At 38.7% G+C, this 14,058-nt stretch overlaps 1 protein-coding gene across 3 annotated transcripts in view; it reads left to right on the top strand.

Moving 5' to 3' along the window:
* LOC145497881 (uncharacterized) overlaps positions 1 to 14,058 on the top strand; it is a 104,627-nt gene that overhangs the window by 69,670 nt on the left and 20,899 nt on the right. For all 3 annotated transcript variants that reach the window (XM_081477742.1, XM_081477743.1, XM_081477744.1), the window contains exons 29-43: positions 72 to 213; positions 2,032 to 2,222; positions 3,645 to 3,773; positions 4,698 to 4,839; positions 5,364 to 5,669; positions 5,959 to 6,093; positions 6,191 to 6,428; positions 7,294 to 7,436; positions 8,043 to 8,273; positions 8,701 to 8,951; positions 9,214 to 9,322; positions 9,422 to 9,763; positions 11,465 to 11,500; positions 11,737 to 11,851; positions 12,109 to 12,180. In XM_081477742.1, coding sequence (XP_081333868.1) covers positions 72 to 213; positions 2,032 to 2,222; positions 3,645 to 3,773; positions 4,698 to 4,839; positions 5,364 to 5,669; positions 5,959 to 6,093; positions 6,191 to 6,428; positions 7,294 to 7,436; positions 8,043 to 8,273; positions 8,701 to 8,951; positions 9,214 to 9,322; positions 9,422 to 9,763; positions 11,465 to 11,500; positions 11,737 to 11,851; positions 12,109 to 12,180 — 2,582 coding nt within the window. The remainder of the gene's footprint in view (positions 1 to 71; positions 214 to 2,031; positions 2,223 to 3,644; positions 3,774 to 4,697; positions 4,840 to 5,363; positions 5,670 to 5,958; positions 6,094 to 6,190; positions 6,429 to 7,293; positions 7,437 to 8,042; positions 8,274 to 8,700; positions 8,952 to 9,213; positions 9,323 to 9,421; positions 9,764 to 11,464; positions 11,501 to 11,736; positions 11,852 to 12,108; positions 12,181 to 14,058) is intronic.

Genomic DNA, 14,058 nt, shown 5'->3' with positions numbered 1-14,058 from the left:
GTTAAGGTGAACTCTTGTTCATTGAATATCAATTTTGAAGTTTTACTAACGAATTTTGTTCTCGTGTGCAGATATTTGTTGGTAATGTTGATCGTCACACTGTAGTGAGCCACTTTCTCATTCCTCGTATCACAGCCCAGTTTGTGAGGATTTACCCGTACAGGTACCGTCAATTTGGATGCCTTAGAGTTGAATACTACGGTTGTGCAGTTGGTAAGTCTTACTTCTATTTTTCTATGCTTTTTTCACTACGGTTGTCTTTTAGTGGCTAAGTTGCTGCTGAAACCTCCGTAGCAGAATTCTTATATGCTGCAAATGGCTTTGTTTTGTCCTTTCGCATTCAATAAGCTTTATCAATTAACATTTGCCTGAACAGCTTTTTAGTGGGAGAGCGGGCCGAAATACTGGACATGACAGCAACGAATAGGAGAACGTTACTAAGCAAAAGTTTAAGAAGCAGAACAGTGGTCATTCTCTGCCAAGCAACAACATGAAATGACATGCAGTTCTGCGTATTTTGGAGAACGTGAACCACGACGACTAATTTTTGTATTTTTAATTGGAACTGAACGGTGGCATCAAACTGTGACATCTTGTTGTTTATATTGTAAAAGATCGGAACGATATTTTCTCTTTTTCAATAAAATTCATCTCTTAGAACAGAGTATTTAATGCAATACATAAGAAAGTGAGATTCATCTTCAATTTGATTAGATTCACAAATAGGACAGAGACTGTTAAGCCTTGGAATTTGATCATATCTACCAATTTTAATAGTTTGTGATTGCCTATCCTAAATTTCACTGGTTCCTTTCTTTCACTTAACGTTCTTGTTAGGTCAATGTTGCAAAATATATATATGTCATTTGCCGGCTGGGAGGTCCGTATCGTGAAAAACTGTGACCGAGGTCTGCGGCCTCGGGAAGCATTTTCAAGCCCGAGGTCACAGTTTTTCACCATACGGACCGACCCTAAGCCGGCAAATAACACGTTTATTTTTTTTCCTGCAGTAAATTGGTTTTACAGATTACAAATGGGTTTGTTTAAGCAAATTTGTAATTGAATCGGCTTGCGGGCCGTCTACTAACGATTTGTAAAAAATCTTCGCAACGAGCGAGTAACTCAGATAGCAGACAAACAAAGATGTATTAAAGAACAGATTTTTTTCGAACTACTTAATGTTAGTTGTATTTATTTCACCTGTTAAGTTCTCCAAAATTTGTTTTTGCGGTGTGAAATTTCGTGCGAAGTTTTAGGTTTTAAGTACAAAAGCAATTTATGTCAGTCGTTGCTATTAAAATCACTTGAAATCAGACTTTTCTACCCTAAATTGAATCGCAGAAAGCGAGGAAATTCGTTAAGTGTATTCTACAGAAATTCTCCTAAATACAGCAACGATCAGAGAGGTAAAGTCGACTGAAATTTACTCAAATTTTACGGCGAGAGAAACACAGGATTACGCGCCATTACACGCATTACAGCGCCAAACTACAAACAACCAAGCAAACTCTCACAACATCAAAACACTCAATTGAATTTACTCACAGTGACTTTCCTTGCCATTTTAAAGTGAACAGAGATAAACTTGCGTTGACTAATCGTCGATGGACGTGTAAAAAAGGCAAAAGATTGACGATTACCGCTAACTTTTAGGAGCGAAATTTAGACAGCGAAGAAAACATCCGGCCCGTGGGCCGTATCGTAAAAAGCTGGACCGGTCACGTGCGTATGATTAGCCAATCAAATTCGAGGATTTAAGAATCCGGCCCACTCAGATGCTTAAAAAAAAAAAAACTTTACAATACGGCTTCACAAAGTCCAAATCCTACCGTGTCCTAGTCCGGTGGTGAATCATGTATTTAGATCAAATTTGTTGTACTGAGTGAACAAAAGAAATTGTTTATGTCAACCTCACTCAGGTGGAATGTAAGTCACTTATTTTTTGGCATCATGACGTGTATAGAACTGATTTGTCACTCTTCTTGACCCAACATCTTTGTATGGTGTATTCTATGTCTACTATTTTATCAGATAAAGATAACAAGTCCCAGATTCCGTGCTATGATTCCCTGGGAATGCAGAATGGTCAAATACCTAACGCGTCTATAACTGCCTCCTCAAACTTCGGTTCTGCTCACCGCGCGAGGCTCTACACCGTAGCAGAAAACGGTAAGCCTGGAGCGTGGGTGGCGGCCTTATCAGACTCTAGCCAGTGGCTTCAGGTACGTGAGAACACTCTTTAATCGTAATATTTAAATAAATGACCCCCAAATTGTTAAAAAAAAATAAAAATAAAAATAAAAATCACAGATAGGTTTCTGTGAGAGTTTCTTTACCCCTAGCTAAATGAGGGGCACAGAGCTACTATACCAGAATTGAAAAATCTCCAAGGTTATTATATTTATTGGTTTGGAAATAGTAAATAGGAAACACTAGGCAAGACTATACCCTACACAAGGACACTTCTGAGACCATCGCGCCCATCCTACAGCCCTACAACATCTCCGTAACCCGCTGACCTATAACAGTTCGTTACGCGGGACATCAGCGAGAATACGAGACTGACTGAACAAAAATGAAACGGGAGAAACGATGAGGTCATCTGTAACCTTGCTCAACATGATCAGAACTGACTGGAGCTATTTTCAATTAATGACTGACTATGGAAAGCTTGCACACCCACTTAGACAAAAGGCTCCATAGCTGTCAACGTTAGCAAAAGGAGAGGCTGGCAAAGGGTATTTTCGTGATTCATGAATTACCTTTTTTTCGCCGTGAAATGGGAAATGACTAGTTTTTTTTTGTGTGAATAGTAACGACAGTAGCCGTGAACTGTGATTTTCCAAGATAATTTTTCTTCAAATGACAAATAAATGTTTTATTCTCCGTGTACCGTGATTTTGATTATCCGTAAGATGCCTTGACATTGGTCCTTTGAACTGGTATCGTGTTGTCACGCGCACAAAAATGGACGCGGAGGAATGGCGTAGATGATAAGTTTCAAGATCCTTTTACCTTTGTCTTTCTTCCGCGAAACGTGGACGGAAACATGGCCCATTTTATTTTTCGTGAGTTGTGAAGTGGTCTTTTTTATATTTTCCGTGAAACGCTATCTAGACCTCCCTCCTTCAAAACCCTCAATGAATTCGGAATTTCACTAGTAGAGCTCCTAGGGCTAACTTTTATTCCAATTGCACTGAATTTGTCTTTTCTCTGATAACCATTAGACTGCTAAAAGTTAACATCACTTTAATCAGCGCATTTTGCGGGCCGAGCTTGGAATTGTGGTTTCATTTTTTCAGCCACTGTGATTGCTTTACAGCGGCATCCGGTAATGAATTTGTTAAGAACAACGAACTTGGTAATAAACATTTACAGATGGCCTTTCAATGCTATGCTCTTCTTTTCAGCCCGCCTCGCGCTCCACCGAAAAAAATCTGTCAAAATCGTTTGTCGTACAGAGTGTTTGGCCCATCAATGTTCTATTAATCGTCTTCTTACAGGATATAAAATTCCGTTGGAATATCAATACTCTAGCTTGAAGGTACTACTTGAACGTCATATCCGATGAAAAAGGTTTGTTACTTCATTTCAAAACTCGTTTTTATCAGATCTTTGAAAATCACATTTCCTTTTGTTCACAGGTTGACCTTGGAACTCTTGCTGCCATAAAAAGCCTTGCCACACAGGGACGACACGATGCTGCTGAGTGGGTCAGCAGTTTTGCCCTATCGCACAGTTCGGTGGGAAGCAACTTTCAGTTTTATGCTGAGGTATCATACTCACCGATTAGCTGAAATATAAAATACTGTACCGGGGGTTAATGTAATGTTATCATAATTTAAGAAGGACTGTAATTATTTAACAAGTATTCTACTCGCGATTGTTGGATATGAGATGATAGCCAACAGGGCGCGTAGCGCCAAGTTGGCTAAAATCATCTCATATCCAACAAGCGTGAGTAGAATAATTGTTTTATTAAAAACGTCTCCAAAAGATGAAAAAAAAAAAAAAAAAAAAAAAAAGAAAAAAAACTAAAATAAAAGTACAAACGCTCAAAAATCACGCGTACGCTTACCATATTTGTGTAGCGTGGCATAATGGCTCCTATTAGCCATCAAATATTTTCGCTCGCACGCAATTGGTCTAAACGCGTCACGTGGCTGAATATTCCCCAACTAAAACAAGGGAGTATCCGAGTGATATTCCCCAATTTTCAAAGCCGCGCGTGTTGCGAAAAATGTTAGAAGGATAATAAACACAATAGCCTCCATTTGGCGCGAAAATGTGCTCGGATACTTCTCCTTGGACATTATCTGTTTCTCGAAGCTCACAGTTTTCCTCGAGCTACGTTCTCGGAAAACTGTTCGCTTCTCGGAACAGATAATGTCCGCGGACAAATATCCGAGCATATTTCCGCGCCAAAAGGAGGCTATTGTTTTGAAAATTATTGAATTGCGCCATCCAATGACCGAGTTTTGAACAATAAGTCATAGTCAGCAGCTTTAGCCAGCAGTGCATGCGCGGGAGTCAGTAAAGGTCATGACTTAGTGATATTCTCAGCACGTTGGCTAGTGTCGCTATAAAGTCAGGCCATTACGGTGTGAACTTTTGAATTGTGAATTAAATTCTGATTTATAAAGGCCTTCAAATATGACTAATACATCTTCTTGTCATTATATTCCTCTTCTTTCTAGGTTTTCAATGCCAACAAAGACCAGAACTCGGTAGCTGTAAATATAATTAGCCCTCCTATACTGTCCAGGTTTCTTCGAATTCATCCTCGCACCTGGGTTAATATGGTTGCAATGAGAATTGAAATCTTTGGTTGTTTAGCAGGTGATCACTGTTTTACGTTTTGTAAAAGAAAACAATTATAATTTAAACGTCAGTGCGGCGAAGTTACTGTGGTCAATGAAGAGAGTTGCCAGTGCTTTTCGACCTGAACTGCTCAACCTTGGAAACAAATTGGATAGTTGTTGTATAGATACACCTCTAAATTAGTTCCTAAACATTTGGTATTCCTGGTCAGTTCCTATCATCTCATCCTTTAGGTTTGAGTTATGCAATTTAGACAACAACAAGCGACCGCTCGCGAAATAATTCCATTAACTAGCTTTTCAAGAACTTTGCAAAATTGTTAACTCGGCATTTGATATTCTGATCAAAAAGAAAAACTTTAATATTTCTACCAGCTGTACAAATTATTTATTTAATAAGCATTTATTTCATTTAAAATGAAGTGAACCTATACGCTCACAGCACCAACTTTACGCTAATTCAATAACATTCATATATCAACAAAATTAAAAGAAATCCCTCTTTCTTTAACATCAGACTATTTTTTTTTCTTGTTTCGGCAGTAAACATGCTTGTTGATAATATTAAAGACATAGGATGCTATAAGGATAACCCAGAAAGAGCCATTCCTTTACTGGAAGCAATGAGCCCGCTGTTAGATGGCAGCTATGTGCAGAGACCGGCAGCCATCAGACGCTGTGCAAAGGTTGCTTATGATCTGAAGCTTGATGTTTTTGCGGTGCAGAATGGAGGACAGTGTCTGGGAGGTCCTGATGCTAACCTAAATTATAAAAAATATGGCAGCTCTACACAGTGTCGAGAAAATGGCCGAGGAGGACCTTGGGCGAATCAAGTCTATAGGATTTTTAGTAAGAACTGCGATCAGCAGATTTTGTACCAACATGAATTTCACGGTGGCGCTTTCCATAATATGATATTTGTCGCTTACATAATATTTATTGTTATCAAGGTAATACTAATAAACGTTTATCTCCAGTTTAAATAGATAACGTAAGAAAATCTGTTTCCACAGTGTCAAAGTTAAACCCCCCAAATGTATTTTGACGTAGACATAGTTTGTGGGTGAGCTAAAGACAAGTCACACAAGTATATTGATTAGCATTAATAAAGTAAGATTGTTCTTGTTTATTGTGTCAGGGAGATGTAACGCATCTGATGAATGGTGTGGCTGGATAAGCCAGGATGATGTTAGAGTGAGATGGAGTCTAAAGATGGCGACCGACTTGAGAAGAGCTGGGAAAGGCATTGCAAGTTATGCAGGTTATGACGAGGGTAAGAAATCTGAAGAAACGCGAAGTTGGGCATTGCCTGTAAAGAAGGACGTGGTAAAATTTGTAGCATTAGGAGTTTACACAACTTTATTTTGCAGGAAGTGTACCTGACAAGCGCTACATACTGGAAACACGCCGCAGCAGGCGACTTGTTATTACTGCCCCAGTCTCAAGCCGTACACAAATCAACAAACTGACAGTATGTTACTGGTTACAGGATAACTATGCCACTCTATCAATGAAGTACACATCAGCCAGCGAGAGTGCGAAAACACCAGCCTTTAGCATAGATCATAATTTTACATCTCTTAGACTATCTGTTTGCGAAAATATTATGTGAGTATGTTTTTTTACCTCTACGTAACTAAAGGTTCTCGTATGATTAACATAATTGTAATGAAAAGAATACCAGGTTTGCCATATCTGGGGCTTCTATGGCATTTTCAGATATGACCCCTTTTTCAAGACTCACTGTTGGATGTATGGTGCACATGATCAGTTTTTTTGTCAGGTTTATTTAACATACTATGTTAAAGGCTGTATTGTCAAAACGTCAGTTATTTAGGATACGTTCCTTTTGGCTGATCTGGATCAGGGTCAATTCTGAGTCAGAGGAACCGATGAATCCCTACCCGCAGAGGATTCATCGGTTTTTTTGATGCACCACGATTTGATTAATCTAGGATAACAGATCCTGATCCAGATGATCCCAAAGGAACTCTAAGCCATGAGCATAACGTTCGACGTCGCTTCAGGTCCTTCAACAATTGGTTACGTGCATGATTACTTATAATGATGGTATATACTAAGCTTCCGAGAAGCTTAGTTTAGTCAAGTTATATATCAAACAAGAAAGACCGTGTTTGATCACATTCACCCACACCGAGAAGAGAGTTGAAAATACGACTAAAACTGGTGAAATCTAAAATCTCTGCTGTTCAAGATCACTGTCACCCTGATGATTTCCTTTGTTTAAACTCGATGAATTTTTAGTGAGTTTGAGAAGTATATATAGTTGATATTTTATCGAATAATAGGCAATATTCCTATTCACGGTATTGGACTGGAACTAGCTTGCAACTGAGGCTAATGCGAGGAGTCTTTTAAAATGCAAATGACCTTTATGAGCCTCCATCACAAGCTAGTTCCATTCCTATACCGAGAATTCGAATATGGTCTTTTGTACTATTTCGTGTTGTAGTTCATCACGCATTTCTGTCGAAAGACACACCTGGCATCACATATGTGTTTCTTGGAGTTATCAACATGGATTTTGGAAAATTTACCAAGATGGAAAAATGCTTGGTTTTAACAGATTGCTAAGCGCTGAACCCTTAATATCAGGTAAATTATACATGTAGCAATAAAATGATGTTGATACAACTCTGTTCCTTATGTTCTTAGTGCTTTACACGCGAAATAGAGTAGCTCAAATCATTGCTGCTATTTTAAACAACAACTATAAATAATCGCTTTGAAGAAGAACAATTCAATTACTTTAGCCCTTAAGAAGATAGCGATTTTCATTTTAATTATCATTATGCAACTAATCCACGCAGTACCTAGTCTGCAATTCAGGTGTATTTTTAGCGAGCGAGTGCACTTTAATTGGTTGCGCAAGAACCGCTTGGATTCGGAAATTATAGGTTTGAAGGGAGAGAAAAAGCGCCCTATGGAGAAGTAGGGAGGCTAAATGACTAGTGACAGGGGAATATGGTCGTAGGGAAATTGTCTTATGCTTCTTCGGCGTGGAATAAAGTTCAGTTGTTTGATGCAGGCCTTATCCATAACTGAAATGATTGATACCTCCTCACGTACTACTCCTTGATGGCCGCCCAGTTACCCGAACAAAGTATCTAGCTCTCACCCAAAATAAACGTCTGCACTGCAGGCTACGGCAAACCCATTGGGTCATAAACAGCGTGTGACAAATGACTTTTTTAATTTCAGGAGCAGGAGTTGTAACTATCATTTTCCAGCAAAATAACCAGACATTCTCGTCACGACTAACCGGAGTTAACATGTGGAACCATGACATGGGAATGGAGGAAGTGCGTCGTCTTTCTCTTGGATGTGGAGTAGAAACCGGAAATCTTCTGAACTGGTTTGACTTGAGCAATAAAGTTGACCCACCGGTTTACGTGAAGAAATTAAAAGGACCTTCTTGCACATATCGTGAAGGTGAATGTTCATTTGTTCTTGTTGCCGTTAGAAAAAATCTTGCGTTCTGTTGTAATTACTTCAATTTACATTTCAGGCGCAACGCCTGAAAAGGTGATTCAGGTAAATCATCTCCCGCATAAGACAGATCTAACTAAGGGTGTCTGAAAATACAGACACTTTTTCAAATGTAGGCTCTCATAGTTAAATAACTTGTATAAAGTGAGATTAAGTGTCTTGTGAAGAAATAATGCAATAACCAGCATAAAATCAATGGAGGAGGAATATACGTGCTAAGTTTTAGAATCCTCTGGAAATCTATTGGTGATGTAATGTCGCACCGTTAAATATGTTAAGGTTTTCTGGATTCCATGTAGCATCTACCCGTTTTTGGAGGATAGTTCTGGGATATCACAAGAATATTAAAATTAACCTTCTTTTTTTATAGATATTATGGCAATAATAAGCAGTGGTCCTGAAGAAAAAGCTGTTTTGGTGAGTCCGTGGTACAACAGATCTACAAAGGGATTTGGAAAATGTCTCCAGTTCAGATTTTTAATGTTTGGACCAGGTGCTAAGACATTGAAGATATTTCAAGAACTGGAAATGGGTCCGAGACAAATTTGGAAAGATTTCAACAACAACGTTCCATTTTGGCGTTACGGACAAGTTTCTCTGACTTCTGTTGCACGGCACAAAGTAAGAGCGGGACACTGTAAAACTGTTGTTTTGCCTTCCAGGTTCTAGAATATGCTTAAATTCATTGCATATTACATCGGTAGCAGAAGACAATCGTCTGATGTTGTTAAGGACATATGGTACACCAATTGCTTTATAAAGTAGCATTTTTGTTTGGAAATAAATGAATAGCAAATTATCTGCACCTGGTTAACCTGCTCTAAAATGCACGAAAAGGACTGAATCCCCGTTTATGTACTTAATATTTCATATTGTTTCATAGCTTATAATCAAAGGAGAGGTGGGCGGACTACCTGGCTACATAGCTATTGGAGGTCTTTCTTGGATTGATGGTTATTGTGAAGGTCAACCTGACTTCGTGGATAATCTAGGTAACGGTCGACCTAGTAAGCTTTTCAGTATTGTCACTTTGTTTGAGGCCCTTATACCTTGCTTGTATACCGATTGTCAATTGTATGTTATTTATCTAGCATGCAGCAAAACACTTGTAGAATCATCTGGTTTCATCTTATCACCACAATATCCTGGATTCTATGCTCCTAAGTCGCATTGCACCTGGTTAATAACGGCACCGGATAGACATGTGGTACGCCTTGAGGTAATTGACCTTCAACTGGAACACGATCCTCGCTGTGCCACAGATTACCTGGAAATAATTGATGGCAACAATTTCCAAGAACAAAGGTTGGGGAAATTTTGCGGGGAAGAAATTCCTGCTCTTATCGAGTCACGGAGCAATACAGTAATGATTACTTTTAGGTCAGACACAGACATTCAAGGAAATGGCTTTAAACTTCACTATTCCTTTAGAGGTAAGTTCATCCTTACTCGTATCAGCTATTTTTCATTAGGTTTAAATTCATTGTCAACATGATACAAAAGGAACCATGTTCGTGATTTCATAGGAACAGATAATTTTTGATGCGTCAGTGTGTCTGTGACTGTTTTTGGCTGTTTCAGTGAGGTGCTCAACTTCTGACAATAAAACATCCCTGAATCGGGTGAAGTAGTGGATGTATGTTGTTTTCATTTCACTGAGGAGGCACTTTTTTGCGAAAATAACATGGAAACAAAATTGCGACTTTGCTTGATTAGCCAAAAACATCAAAAACGCACGTCACTTGTTCTGATACTACAACGAAGTAATTTAAACGTTACATGCAATATATACAACATGTGGTACAGGTTTGGAAATCCCTTGATCACTGTTTATCAGGGAGTTTAGGTAATCACTACGGTGACCCCGAGGACAACGTCAATTGAAAAACGAATCTATATTTTAGCTGCGAATCACCCTATTGTTTTTCTCACTGTCAAAACACAACGTTAAATTTGAACTAGAACTTTAAAAGAAAAATAACCGTCATGGTTCACGTTCTCCAGACTGACAATGCAGATTTGCTAATAAAACAATTTGGTCATATCACGTCAGTTGTTTTGCAGACGGCAAAGAAATGTACCAAGGTTTTTTAAAACTTTTGCATAGCCGTTCTACTGCTGGTTAAACCTTTTGTTTAGCGACGTTCCCGTTACCGTTGTAGTTTCCTTATAGGCAGCGTCCACACTACACCAGAAAATTTGAAAACGCAGCTTTATTTCTACCGTTTGGCCCACTGTCCATACTAATCCGTAACGAAAACGGAGCTTTTCGAAAACGCTCTTCAAACCGGAGGAATTTCAAAACGCCGGCTTTTCTTGTGGACGGAAAACATTTTGAAAACGGAGCTTTTAGACAACGATGTAGTCACATTAATCATGTGTTAACAACTTCGGACGCTTACATAAGTACACAATAAAGTTGACAACCATTTGGCAGTAAATGGGGCTAAGGTTGTTGGGTGCTCCCGGGCAAATCTAAGGGTGGCAGCAACACACCCTGTAAATAGGTACATGATAATAGGGGTGATAGCAACACACCCCGCAAGTGATGGATGAGCCAAGAAAAGTGGCGCGTGCAAAATCTGGAAATAAGGGATGAGCCAACGAGTGTGGCGCATGCCACACCCGGATAGATATAAGCCTGAGGCGGAGTCAGGGTCCCACCCGGCCTGGTATGTACCAAGCTAAGTGGCAGGTGTGCACCCAACCCTGTATTCCAGCTCTTTATTGATAATGGGAGGGGGAGGCGGGGAAAATACAGACAAATAGCAAACTAGCTACTTGCACAAGTGAGAGTCACGACAACACAAGGCGTTATTCGGTATGAGAACAGGCGAGCAGTAATTATAAATGATAACTTGATATCGTTTATCTTGTATCCATTACACATAATAACAGAGTTTTGTTCAGGCTGCATGCATCCCGACACGCAAAGCGGGATCAAGCATATAAGGCAAAGAAATGAATAGATCACAATTATTCTTGTTGAACGTAATTGTTATTGTAGTTCCAAGGACAAAGTAATGTTTGGTATGGGTCTCACTTGGGAAAAGTTTTCATCTTTGCCGGTTAAAAAAACACAAAAATTTGAAACCGCAAACCTGAAACCTTGCTTTCTTTTTGTTTGTCCACAGAACAAACTGAAGACAATATATGTGCAAGCAAAAGAGGTACCTCAGATCTTTGTCACGGTGGCTTATTTAGTTCCTAAGGGAATTGAGAATTTGAGTGAACTCAGAATGTCTAGCATTTCACTGACGTCGTAAAGAACATGTGTTCGAGTTGTTTAATTCATTCACAATTGCAGAATAACCAATGTTCATTGTTAATCCACAGTTGCCTTACTTTTATTTTTTCCACATGAGTCAGTTTTAGACTCGTTGCTTCGTTTATGAATTTACTGCAGATTGCCCATCAGGTTGTTCATGCTACAAGATCAGTAACATTCCCGAAAAATTTGCGATTGAAGGTCTTGACCTACGAACTCTTCCAAAGAGTATGCCTGCCTACACTACAGCGTTGTAAGTGATACTTCTGCTAATTATTCAACGCTTTCTGTTATAATGCTGTTGTAAAGAATGCAAGAATGCAGTGTAAACACCACACTCTAAGCACTTTGCTTGCTGTCGTGTAATAACACGTGCTCAGTAACATGTAACCAGTTGTGTAGCCTCTTCCAGGCGTTCAGTTAGTTGGGGCACAGCACGAAAAACGGCCAACTAGCTGAACGCCTCGAAGTTGTGTAATAAGATTTCAACGGTTGTATTTTTTCTACTAGACTTTTTGCGAACAACAGAATAAACCAGGTCCAGGAGAAAGCTTTCTCGATGTTACCACTCGTGGAGTACATGTAAGTTATTAGTTAATACGCTTTCACGTTAGCTCTATACTTTAAAACTGCAGTACGTTGGTAGTTTTAAACCAGTAGTACTATTACACCTGTACCATGGGTCTGTGTTGAATACGGATCAATAAGAGGTAAAAATAACACTAAAACGAGGCGCTTAGTGCCGATACTTTTTCTAATCATCTCGTATACATACAACAAGAGCAAATGGAATAGTTTTAATAAATTTGTCTTAACTTATAAATCGACGGTGTTATGTGGACATTCAGTTTGATCTAAGCGACGAGATGGTATAAAAGGCGACGTCTGTGTCGAACTATTGTTCACTTTTTGAGCTAAATGAAACATGTCAGGACACACGATTTTCTCCGGAGATAGCCCTTGATAATCTCTTCTAAATCCTTTTAGACTCTGGAAAATTGTAACAAATGATAAAAGGTTACGGGAAGATCCGAGATAATAGAGTTCTTGAAAACTATGTGCCTCGTACAAGCCCAATGAACAAGGATTACTGACTTGTATAAAGCTCAACGTCTGGCATCATTATCATCAATACTAAAACTGTTCAGAATCGATCAAGTTCATTTAAGCGTGCTAGTAATAGTTCTCACTAAAGCTGCCCCCGTTTTCTATTCTTTTCTTTTTCTTTTTCTTTTTTGTGCTGTTTGAAACCAATTGAACATTATTGTATGAATTCAAACTTTTATTTCTTTTTTTTTGTAAACTATATCACTCATATTGTTCCTTAATTTAGGCAATTTATCATGAATATGATCTAAACAATCAACTAAGTAAACTTAAACAACACATGCTATTTAAATCATTCTATTCCAGACAGTTTTAAAGAACAAATTTAACACATGAGTATTCTTTACTTATTATATAAAAGTTAGTGGTATACCGAGTGGTAACAAATGGATAAAAATGATATGATGTCTTCGCATGTGAAGATATGATATCGTCACATGTGAAGACATCATTTTGGATAACATTTTGTTTTTGTCCCTTTGTTGGTGGTTATCTTCGGTAATCTTCGGAAAATGATTGGAAACGTTCGTCTGGCCGTCGGACAAACTTTGGAAAATCTTCGGAAATCTTCGGAAAGAGGTCGAAAATCTTCGAAAATCGCCACAAACGTCGCTCCGCACTCGAAGATAAATTTTATATCTCCGCGCAGCCATGTAATATCCTCTATTTATTTATTGTATTTTCGGGGTGAAACGGAATCTGCTGTTTCAGCCATTTCGTCGACATTTTTTTTCTTCTCGCCGACGCTTGCCAATAAATCAGATATACTGACTAACAACCGGGATTCGGTGAATTAATCAGAAAGCTAGAAACTTATTTTGCAAGGTTGACAACTTTTAAATAATGCCAAGTATAATAACAACGTGCCTGTGCTACTTCGTGATTTTTAGAATTTTTCCACAGCATCATTAACGCTATCATCCACTTGATAGTTAATTCCCGACTAACTTGCAAAACTCCTCAAGACTAATAAGTGTCTATATTTCCTGTAAGATTTTTCCGGTTTTAGTATCTCTATAAAACATAGATATTAGTCTCCGACTTTTTACGATTCGAATTCCGACGATTTCTACCCCTGAAAACGATCTTTAACGTTCCGGCTTGAGCCACGCACGTCCATGCACGTTGACTGAGCACTTGGAGATTGGAATGTACTGACGTCACTTCGGGAAGAACATGAAAATTTCTTAGAAATTGGTTATTTCATGATGTTCTCAATTTGCAGAAGACGGCTGAAAATTGTATAAACATGCATGATTTTACTACGATTAACGTCCAGAGTTATTGTTTTACTCCACACTCATTCTTGTTGTCCTTGCTGTCCTGGTTTGCATAATGCTTCCAAGATACGAA

The sequence above is a fragment of the Orbicella franksi genome, chromosome 9, assembly GCF_964199315.1.
Source record: "Orbicella franksi chromosome 9, jaOrbFran1.1, whole genome shotgun sequence".
NCBI lineage: Eukaryota > Metazoa > Cnidaria > Anthozoa > Scleractinia > Merulinidae > Orbicella > Orbicella franksi.
Note: the sequence above shows the minus strand (reverse complement) of the source record. Positions and strands in the feature narration are given on the sequence as shown.